Source organism: Phodopus roborovskii, unplaced genomic scaffold (assembly GCF_943737965.1).
Source record: "Phodopus roborovskii unplaced genomic scaffold, PHOROB, whole genome shotgun sequence".
Classification (NCBI taxonomy): Eukaryota; Metazoa; Chordata; class Mammalia; order Rodentia; family Cricetidae; genus Phodopus; species Phodopus roborovskii.
The window spans coordinates 4,345,830-4,357,889 of record NW_026125264.1 but is presented as its reverse complement, the minus strand read 5'-3'; the positions used below and the strand labels follow the sequence as shown (position 1 = coordinate 4,357,889).

The 12,060-nt window shown below is 42.4% G+C and overlaps 1 protein-coding gene across 1 annotated transcript in view; it reads right to left on the bottom strand.

Moving 5' to 3' along the window:
• The window catches only part of Abhd12 (abhydrolase domain containing 12, lysophospholipase), a 76,418-nt gene extending 69,245 nt beyond the window's left edge, over positions 1–7,173 (bottom strand). The window contains exon 1 of the mRNA XM_051193977.1: positions 6,793–7,173. Coding sequence (XP_051049934.1) covers positions 6,793–6,983 — 191 coding nt within the window. The 5' untranslated portion in view covers positions 6,984–7,173. The remainder of the gene's footprint in view (positions 1–6,792) is intronic.
• Positions 7,174–12,060: the final 4,887 nt, after the last annotated feature.

The window sequence follows — 12,060 nt, the reverse complement described above, 5'->3', positions numbered from 1 at the left end:
CTACCTATACATGGATTTCAGGGATCAAACTCAAGTCACTAGATTTGTACAACAAGCACCTTAACCCACTAACAGATGCTCTCTCTACCAAGTCACTTTTAAACTTTTAAAAAATTCCATGATTGTTTTTCTTTCTTTCTTTTTAGAATCAGGTCAGATTGTGTATGTGTACACGAGAGTGTGCGTGTGTGTATGTGTGTGAGTGTGTTATTAAAATTTTTTTATTTAAATTAAAAACAATCTTATTTTACATATCAATCCCAGTCCCCTCTCCCTTCCATCCTCCCATGCCCCCCACCAATCCCCCATCCCAGCCCTCTTCTGCTCCCCAGGAAGGGTGAGGCCTTCCAAGGGAATCATCAAAGTCTGTCATATCATTTGGGACAGGGCATAGGCCCTCCCAAGTCCATGATTCTTTCTAAGGTGGCCTCCATGAGCATGTCAAGAGTTTTCAGTCTGCCCAAAGGCATCTCCCACAATGTAGACCTTGTAGGATTGTAGGAGGCCCAAGCATGACAAACATGATTCTGGCAGGCCTTGTCATTCCCCTAGTCCCTCTTCCTTGCTAAAAATCATTATATTGCATCCCTAAAGATAGCCACCAAGGTCTATTCCCTTATTTGGCCACTTGAAGTCCCACCATCAAAAGCCCTCTTTTGGCTGCCCTAATTAACATGCATGCCTAATTAAAATTAAACACCTCATCCTAACGGGGGTTTCCCCTTTTCCCTTTATAAACTGTCATTTGCCTACGGGCCACTTCTGTCTCCTCTCTATCCAGAGGCAGTCCTTTGTCCCTCCAGGACAAATATCCCTTCCCCCACTCCCTTGTTCCTTTCTCTGTCTCCCTCATCCTCTATCTCCTGTCTTTGTCTCTTATTCCCTGCCCTTTGTCCCTCTAGGGCAAATAAATCTCCTTTGTGCTGAGAACATGGTCTTGGGGTGTCTTGTGCTGCCTGATACTTGTCCTTTCAGGCCTGTCTGTCTGTCAGAGTCACCACTTAAGAAGTAGCGATTGTGGGCTGAAAGGAACTTTGAGTCAAACAGAAACACACACACACACACACACACACACACACACACACACACACAGGCGCGCGCACACGTGCATATATACACATCCCACAGTCCTAATAAAACCTGGGGTCAGGTTACTGGTGTCAGGCTATAGTGCAACCATGACAAGTCCTGCACAATGGGAAAAGGCTGACCCAATGGGGGTCTGGGAGAATTTTCACAGTCAACTTGCTACTTGGTACCAATTCTGTTGGTTTTGGTGCAGGAAAGGAAAACAGAAGAATAAAAGCTTCCTCTCATTTCAGTAAATTAAGCTTGAAGAGACATATACAGGGATGCATGAGGCTATTCCTTGGGAAAGCTAAAGGTGAAGGGCATGGACACTGACCTCGGCCACTAGCCTTTCTGGGCTGCAGTAAAGTCAGCAACATGCTGGATGAGGGCCCTTCTCTGGACCAAGAAAAATGAAGGTGTTGAATGTGTTCTTTGGTATTTACATGAAAAGTCATCTGACTAGGAAACCTTCCCTTGCAGCTCATTGGGCTCTGTCCATTCCTGGATTTGGTCTAAAGGCTGGGAGAAGAAGAGGAAACACCATTACTATATATTTCACACATGTCACATGCCTTCTCAGGGTCCAAGTTAGAGGGCTTGAACCTTTCATGAACACTGTCAAGAATTCCAGGGCTACAAGAAAAAAAAAAAAAAAAAAAAAAAAAAATGAAACTCCTACAAAATCCTTCATCTGCCCTGTATCTCTACTCATCAGACAAAGCAAATTAGTATCATTCCTCTTCCCATAGAGTATAGAGTTCCTATGTTAATTGTATCAATATTATCAATATTTACCTTTAAAAAAAAACACCATGGGGGTGGGGGTGCACACCTTTAATCCCAGCACTCGGGAGGCAGAAGCAGATGGATCTCCAGGAGTTCGAGGCTAGCCTGGTCTATAGAGCTAGTTCCAGGACAGCTAGGGCTGTTACACAGAGAAACCCTGTCTCAAAAACCCAAAAACATAAAATAAAATAAATCACCCTTTGACCAACACAGAACTTAAAACAAAATAGGGGCCTTTAATCTCAAAAATTGTTTCCATCTGAATTAGCTACAGTTTTTTTTTTTTTTTTTTTTTGGGGGGTTTGGTTTTATAAAGCTGGTAAGACCATATACAAAACACAATAGCCCACACAAACAAACAAAAAACAATAGGACATAGGGCTACTGAAACCTTCAGACAGAACTAGTTCTACTAGTAACCCCTGGCATCCTCCAGCCCTCCTAGGATAAAAAGCAAATATTTTCTTGGGGACATTTCCTCAAATTCCAGTGTACATATGTATTAGACATATCATTAGTTGGTCTAAATCAAAGGAGAAGGCAGGAAATGTTTAATAATATTAGGAAAATAGCCTCAGATAGAGAGACCCAGGGGAAGCTAAATTACATAGATGATTTGATGATTTTCCATGAATGTGTAAGTCAGCAAAAGTGGACCCAGACAGTAGTAGTAAAGCCTAAATACTGATGGCCTAGAACAATTTGTAATAGTTAACAATGCTATATGCTAAAAGAGTTCCATACTTAGCAGTTTTACATGTTAATTCTACAAATTTTAAAGAAACAATTTTGAAAGTATTTTAAATTGAGCCAGGTCTGGTGGCAGAGACCTGCCCAGCACTTGGAGGCTGAGGCAAGAGGACCAAGAATTCAAGGTCATCCTTGGTTATACAGATAACAAGCCTGGGCTACTTAAAACTCTGCCACAAAGTAGCTTAAACAGACTTACATAAAGGAAGAGAGATTCAGACCTCCACCCCGATGTTGCTCAGGCTGACCCCAAAACTCCTGGGCTCAAGCACCTTCCTCTGCCTCAACCCCATGGCTGGCCAGACAAAACTTTTAAACAAGCTACAGACAATGCTGAAACAACTGATAGAGACAACAACAGAAGGAGAAGGAGGAGAAGGAGAAGAGAGAAAGCTTGTGAGGGCTGGAGAGATGGTTCAGTGTTTTCAGTGTTAAAGCACGTACAAATCTTTCAGAGGATCCGATCAGTTCTCAATAGCATGTCAACATGTCAGGTTGCTCACAACTGCCTATAACTCCAGCTACCAAGGACCCCACACCTCTGACCTGGGAAACCTGAAGTCATGTGCCCATTCATGTACATAAAAATACAATAAAATTAAAAAAAAAAAAAAACTGTTTGCTATCCCAATACTGCAAAAAATTTATAAGTAAATTATAGATAAGCCTTATAAATAACAATGCAATTTCTAAATAAAATATCAATACACCTCTATATAATAATACTTATCCCCAAAATGGAATGATTCTATAATAAAAAAAATCACCTGTAATATTAAAGAGAAAAGCACTATGAACCTGCCACAAATGCTAAATGCTAAAATGTCACTTTAAAAATCCAGCTCATTTTTTTATTTAAAAAAAAAATCATCAGCACACACCCCTTACTAAAATAACTAGCATGATGATTAATGACAAAAAAACTCAAAAAGCATTATCAGTAAAGTCATGAAAGTGCCTAGTATCAGCCACATTACTTGGCTGTCAGAGTCATGAACTAGTCACTGGTACCCAGTGTTACCCATTCTGCTTGGCTCTCAGTAAAGCCATGTCCAGAATCATCAACAGTACTTGGCTTTCTGTCTGCAAATACCATAAATCAGAAAAGACAAAGGAACAAGTGACATTAAAAACTGGAAGACAAGAAACAAAATTCTCACTACTTGCAGCTGCCATGACAGAATACTCAGAAAATCAAATAGAATCAATTGTAAAAACTATGAGAAATAATGTTATTAGTTATAACTAACACAATAAGAATACATGCTATAATAAAGGATCCTGTTTTCAACAACAACAAAAAAAAACAAATAATTAGGATAAAAATGCATGACTCATCCGATAGTACAGGCAATTGCCATTTGAGCATGGAGAACTGAGTTTGACCCTAGATCTCACATAAAGATAGAAAGGAAAACAAATACCATGAAATTTTTTTCTGATCTTTACATGGAACATGTACTTCCACAAACATAGCACAAATACACACAAAATAATAAATATATAAAAAGAATGTATTGAATTTTTCTAAAGGAAATACATAGGCAGGGAGCAAAAAAAAAAAAAAACAGAATTTTAAGATAAAACAATCAGTAAGACATTTCTGAGAATTTAGGAAATTTGAGTGCAGACTGGATGTTTTACATAGTTGATATATGGTACTATCACTACTACATTGTTTCAAATTAATTGTTTGTTCAAGTTATCCTAAAGTACTTAAAATTTGCAAGCTGGGTGGTGAAGGCACATGGCAGGCAGATTTCTGAGTTAGAGGCCAGCCTGGTCTACAGAGCTAGTTCTAGCATGGCCAGGGCTACACAGAAAAACCCTATCTTGAAAAGTCAATCAATCAATCAATTGATAAAATGTGTTTTAAAATATTCTAACCCCCCACCCTAAAAAAAAAAAAAAATGCAGTGAAGAGGGATGATTCAATACTGTTGAACAGTGAAAGCTTGAAAGTGTGTGGTAGATACATAGTGGACCATTATATGTTTACTTCACTTTCATGTATCTGAAAGTATCCAAGGAACAGAGTTTAAAAAAACAGGCAAGGTCAAAAATGTGGTAATTACACATGGTCTTGGGAGCAGGCAACTTACAGTGATGGAGGTCATAATTGGTATTAATTCTTCAGTGCATACTTTGGCTTTATCTGTCAGCTATAAACACACCCTTTGGACCAGCAATTCCACTTCTAGGAATTTATTTCACAGATACTCATTTATTCAATGAGCATTTTTTTTTTTTTTTTTTTTGCCCCCTACCATTTGGCAGGCACTGGAATACAGAGGTGGAGAAAGCAACCTGCTCTTATTGCATTTCCCTTCTTGCTGGGGAGGAGACAGGTAAAATAATTCAACAAGTATGCATGCAATTATAACAATTACAACATCAGGTAAGTGATGATGTAAACAGTGCAGGGCTGGGCTGAGTGAAGCACCAGAATGTCTTCTAAAGGCAACCAGAAAGAAAGCTATGGAGCAATACTCTATCCTGGCCTTCCTTTGTTATGCTTTATTCCCCTGAAGCCTCTGTTCATTCAGAGAATGTGGGCACCATTTGAATGCTTCTTTGTCCCACAATATTAATCAAGTCCTTTTAATACAAGGAAGGTGTCAGGGCAGTATTCCCACACCCTGAACATTACAGTGCAGAGCAATTTGACTTTTTTCAAAGAAAGAACTTCTAAATTATCTAAGTTATATGCAAAGTATATAAATAAAAAAATGTATTTGAACTATCAAGGGTTTTTAATGCAGGCAAACTTTCCTTAAGAAAAAGTAAAGAGTATATTAGTTTTACAAAAGATTAATCATGTGCTAATTTTTAATTACATGTAGTACATTTATTTTGTATGCATATATGTGAGGTGGACTGCATGGAGGACAAATGCCAACTTTCAGGAGACAGTTCTCTGCTTCCACCATTAAGTCCCAAGGATGGAACTCAGGTCATTAGGGCTGAGGGCAGGAGCCTTCACCAGATAGGCAATCTCACCCACCCCTTGCTACTTAATTTTATCCACATACAAAACAAAAACAACCAGTTCTGACCCTTCTGCAAGACTGAGAATCACTGACTTAAGAGATCTCTATAGTTTATGTTCATAATCTTTTATCAGAGAGCCACAAGCTCTGATTTGCTTCCTATTTAGGTAAATGTTTTACATATACATAAGGAATGTTCAATTGATGTAAAAAGAAATGACTGCTACAATTCCTGTTTTGGGAATATTGCAAAGAAACGTCTCTGATCATGAACTATCAAGACTTCAAGACTGGCAAGGAAAGATAATAATCTACAAATTGGCAAATTGTCGGTTTAGAAACCATCAGAGAGAAAGAAACCTATCCCTATGAAATATGCTATTTCAATTTTGAAATCAGTTTTACATAACTGTACTCTTCTCCATCCCAAAGGGAGGATGCAAAACTAACTAATCGACCAACCCCAGAAGACTTCAGGACTTACAAAGTAATTCTCAATAACCAGATTTCAAGTGCCTGGAGCCAGCTGCACAGCCAACCACCGGTTCCCTCCAACAGCTGAGGATCCTTTCCCCTAGACACTACAAACCGTTTAACCCCACGAAAGAGGGTCGGCGAACGCTGCTCTGAAATAGTTACCCAGGATGAACTACCAAAGAGAAAGACCAAGCACCCCAAAATGTTCCAGACAGAAGAGAGCTGCTACTGAGTTCCGTTTGAGGTCAAGGCAAAGCAAGTCAAGCGGCTAACAGCACTTGGAGGGGCTGCAGTCCAGCCTGCGTGGCCCTCTTCTTACACAGGGCCTTTCTAACTCCTCGGAGACTCTTCCCGGGCCAGTCAGGATTACTGGAGCCCTGACTACTACTGACCTGGTCGCTAAGTATCCCTGCGGGCTAACCAGATAAGGGTCTACATGCCAGAATGTTGGGTGGGTTAGTGAGAAGCCCGTAGGGTAGGGGTTGAACCCAGGCAAGCGAAGGTGGAAGGAACGCTCCAGAGGCAAGCGCTTGTTGGAAAGAATGGGGTTGGACGGTCCCTGCGGGCCAGACGAGGGGAGGCAGTCTGAAGAAGGGTCGAAGAGGACGCCGGGAGGATGGGATGCTGTGATGCTCCCACAGCAGATCACTGGAGGTGGGGGATCGGGAATACCTGCCCGCCAGGTGAGGGGCCCATGAGTACCCGCGCCGCGTCTCACCTGCCCAGCGCCCGCTTCATGCCCGCGTCCGCTCCGCTGCGCGGCTCTGCCGGCCCCTTGCCCGCCAGACGCAGGTTCTGCTTCAAGCGGCAGTCGGCGTCCAGCGCCGCGGCGGCCGAGCCGGAGGAGGACGAGCCTGAGGCGGCGCAGCTCTCATGCTCCAAGGTGACGGGCTCGGTCCGCTTCCTCATCCCGCGGCCCTGTCGGCCCGCAGTCCTCAGCGCCCTGGCTTCGCCCGCCTGCCCGCCTGCGCCGTCCTGGCCGCAGTAGCCGCCGCTCACTGCCGTCAGCGCCGGGAGCCGGGAGCCCACTGCCCGTCACATCCCAGCCCCAGGCCGCGGCGTCCACTATGGACCAGCGCCGGAGGCCGGTCGGCCACCGCGGCCAATCAGCGCAAGGCTCCAGACAGCTCCGCCCCTAAGTCACGCCCCCATCACCTCCTCTCCGATTCCGCGGGCAGCACGCCCAGCATCCCCAGCGCCAACAACAGCCATCTTGGAGAAGGGCAGGAGAAGCTGAAGCTGCGGATCATTGTCAGGGCAGGGCTGACGTGAAGTCTCACCGCATTTACGCTGTGGATTAGGGTGGGTTTGGGTTCTCAGGCTAAGTGGCTCCAGGTGTCAGCTGTCCTCTGCAAACCGACTCAGGCATGTCCCATCTCAGTGGTCCAATGGTGAGGACGCAGGGAATGCAACAGCCATAAGGGGTTCCTTGAGGGCGCTTGCTCCACTTGCAGAGCCAAATAGGTGCCCTCCACTCCCTCTCTGGGACCTTTGGCTCCCCTAATATGCGAGAACCTCCAGATATTCTTAAGGTTTATTATATTCAACAAAAAGCTTTAACTTAGATGGTGGGGGGGGGGAAGCACGCTCTCCTGTAGCTAACGTATCATTTAAAACACGTTTGTATTTACTTAGCTCTTTGGTTGACTGTAAGAAAATCAACTGCCTATATATGCTTTGAAATCTCTTATTAAAATTTGGATCTTCACAAAACGATTAGAAATGGTGGAGGCCAGGAAGTCCGTTTCAAAGAAGGATTTGTACTAATGACACCCGAAATTAAGTAATAATTCAATGGGGGGGGATGGAAAGGGCGCATTCATGAATGTAGCTTTTTAAAGTTTTTTGCTTTGTTCGATATGGTAGCATTAGTTACACTAATGACCTACAATGGAGAGATACATAGTTGCCTACTTATTTCAAAGTTACTTTTGAAAACAATTGGCAACTAATAAATAGAATTTAGAAATGTAAGGGGTTATGTTGTTGGCTTTGTAATGTTATTTTGAAGTTGCCCAAGAATTTCTTTGACTTTTTGCTATGTCACAATCTATGTTCATACCATGTGAATATATATAGTCTTTAAAGCAACATCAAAAACAGTGCTATAGATTTGAAGATTCAAAAAGCAAATAAAATGCTTAAAAATTGTTTTCTACCTATCACCTTAAAAATCTTTATAGAAAAACAAAAGAGCAGGTAGACCTGGTAGGACCTGCCTGAAGTTATTATAAAGGCTGATATCAGGGGGTTGCAGGTTGCAGGTCAACCAGGCAATTTAGTGGACCCTGGGTCAAAATAACAGAAATAAAAAGAGCTGGATATAACTCAGTGGTAACACTTGCTTAGTGTACCTGAGGATCAGGGTTCCATTATCCAGGGCTGGGGGGGAAGGGAGGCACTGGAAGGAGGAGACAGAAAAGGAGATAGGGAGTGGCTAGACTTTGTCCTTATGATCCTCATCTCTTGGTCTCCTAATGTTTAAACACACTACCACACTGGGTAAGCCCACACTGTATCTCTGAGTCATACCCTTCCTGGAACTAAGGCTCTTTTTTCAAAGGTCTACTTCTTGCTGACTTCTAATAGGCACCCAATTCTCCTTCTACTTCATCTTTACCTATAGTCTTTCCTTCCTGAGGAATGAGAACTCCATCCTTGGTTTTTCCTTGCTTACATCATACCACAACAGTCATCAAGTTTTGTATCAGCCCTCTATTCAAAATCCAGTATCTAACCACTTCCATCTTCTCTACCAATCCCCACCCTGGACCAAGCAGGGTGGATTATTTTAGGTTATATACAAAAGGCTCTACAGTAGCCTGCCTGACAGAGCTCCAGCCCCATGCTCAAGCACCAACCTCTCCCAGGATCACTGCCTCCCTGCTGGTCCTTCACTATGTCCCTTAGTCCCTCCCTGAGACCTTGCATTTTGATTCTTGTTACCCCAAAACTTTACCTCCTAAAGCCCATATCAACAAAGTTACTCCTCTCCCCTTTAAGAACTGTGTTTGCTGAACACTAACACAGAACCCTCAGACTCTCTCAACTTTGCTGTGCTGACCTTCCTTGGTTTATTTGTTAGTGCTTATTGCCAAAACACCTGACATTGATATATCTTTATCTGTATTGATGTTTTCCACACTGCAAGATAGACTCCAAGAAGGGACCTTGTTTACTGCATTATCTTCAGTATCTGGACCAATACTTGGCTCATAGTACACACTTCATAAATATTTGCTGAAGGGGGAAGATTGAATCATCAAGACTGCTCACAGGTATACCACTGTTCTCATTTAAAAAGAAATCTAAAGGTCAATAAAAGACTTGCCTCCTGGCTAAAACTGAAATATGCATGTCTGAGAAGGGTTGAAGCTACTAGCCTGTGACTCACAATCCTACAGCAGTATAACTAGGTGTTTAATAAACATTAACCTAAGTATCCCTAATAGAGAAAAAAAGACATCCCTATTTATTTAGCTATCTATCTACCTATCTATCTATTGTTTTCTGATACAGGCTCTCACATTAAAGTCCAGGTTGGCCTGGAACTCTCTGGAATGCTCTTACTTCAGCATCTGGAATGATAGAATTACAGGCATGAGCCACAACACCTGGACAAGTAGTTGCTTTTTAAAGTGGTGAGGTATTCCCATACCCATTTTGCAGATAATGTATGTCCTTGTTAAAGCAAGAGCTGTAGCCTCACAGATAAGTCTACACTCCCAGCCATCTCTCTCCCTCCCTCCAGGATCAGTTATAGGAATAAGACAGGCCCATGCTGTGATTCTGAAGTCACAAAAGGTAGGATCTTGCCTCCTTCCCCAGCTGACCCAGAAACAGAGACAAACGGACTCCAAGCAGCTAGCATGTATTATGGGCTGCTGTTCATTCATGCCTACTACCTCCTGACTTTGGACCACATCCCTTTGAAACTTTTTTTGTTTTTGTTTTTTGGTTTTTCAAGACAGGGTTTCTCTGTGGTTTTAGAGGCTGTCCTGGAACTAGCTCTTGTAGACCAGGCTGGTCTTGAACTCCGAGATCCACCTGCCTCTGCCTCCCCAGTGCTGGGATCAAAGGTGTGTGCCACCACTGCCCAGCCCCTTTGAAACTTGCTATTTAGTTTGGTGGAATTGAAGTGTCTGTCTTCAGGACCTTAGCATATACTTGTATGTGGCATTAAGTACCAAATCTTCACCTGAAGGACAGTTTGTCTCAGCACTTCTCTCTGAACCACCTCTCTCAACACTGTCCAGTTACCCTAGCAGTCTTGTTATCTACTTTTGCAAAAGAACAAAACAAAAACCCACTATTGTTTTCTAGAAGCTAATATTGCTTTTTCAAAACGCAGCTAAATAGTGAGGCAAGGTGGCACACACCTTTAATTCTAGCACCCAGGAGACAGAGGCAGGTGGTTCTCTGTGAGTTTAAGGTAGACATGGTCTACATAGTGAGACACTTTCTCAAAACAGAAATGCTAAATAAAACAAGTGGTTTTTATCTTGGATTGTGTAAGGTTAGGAAATTTCCCATAATCATGCAGTTGAATGTTGTGTTTTTGACAGTTTGACACAAACCTAATCATACCTAGGAAGAGGTAATCTTGAAGAATTGCCTCCACCAGATTGGTCAATCTGTGGAGCATTTTCTTTATTTATTGATTTCAGATGGCCCAGATGCCTGAGGGGAGTATCACCCTAGGCTGTTGGTTCTGGGTACAGCAAAGTGAGAGTTCACTATAAAAAGCCAATGAGCAGCCTTCTTTCAAGTACCCTGCTTGAGTTACTGCCCTGAATTTCCTTCCTGGTGGACTACAACTGTATACCAAAACTAACCCTTTTCTTCCCCATGGTGTTTCGTTTCATCACAACAGAAGGCAAGTCAAATCAAGGCTACACACACACACACACACACACACACACACACACACACACTCTTTTTCATTTTTAAATGGGCTCCTTCAGAACAGTGGTGGCACACACCTTTAATTGCCTTTAATCTTGGCACTTCGGAGGCAGACACAGGCGTGTTCAAGAGCAGCCTGGTCTACAGAGCAAGTTCCAGGACAGCCAGGGCTATTACACAGAGAAACTCTGTCCTAGAAAAACAAACAAACAAACAAAAATAAATAAATAAATAAGATGGGCTCCTTTAGAATTCCTGAACTGAAGCAATGGGCCTTCCTCAGCCACAGAAGGGCTGGGATTGCAGGCATAGGACAACAGTATTATGCCCAACTTTGAATTGCTGTTATCTGTGACATTTTCCAGTTTTCATTTTTGTTTGTTTGTTTATTTGTTTGTTTTTCGAGACAGAGTTTCTCTGTGGCTTTGGAGGCTATCCTGGAACTAGCCCTTGTAGATCAGGCTGGTCTGGAACTCACAGAGGTCAGCCTCCAGAGTACTACTGGATTAAAGGTGTGCACCACCAACGCCCAGCTCAAATATTTTTTAAATAACTACTTTAAAAATCAAAAAGTGTCAGAGGTGAAGTGCAAAGTTTAGAAAATAGGTTTTAATTATTTTATGAGCTGTGCGACCGTCATTAAATGAACTGTTCTGGCTTCCTTATCAGTTCTGGATACTAATAGCCCTTAGGGAGAATTGTGAGAATGGACTGAAATATACATCATAGTCCCTACCATACAGGAAGTACCCAATAAAAGATGGTTTCTCTTTAATGTCAAACAACTGGCACTGAAAACTAAAACAAAACATTGTGTCATAACTGGTTTCTTGACTTTTCCTCTTAACCTAAAGGTGTTCCTTGGAACATAAAAGATAATTAATTCAAATGGAAAAAATAAAAACGGAAGAATGTGTACTTTACTGCATGATCGAAATAGCTCATAGAGGTTCAGCTTATAGTCTCAGACGCAACTGACTTCCCCAGCTTCGCCAGGGAAGAAATCAATGAGGTCAAATGTCCCTTCTGGGCCACCTTAGGACCTCCACCCCCTACCCGATAGCGCACTTCTATTGGTTGA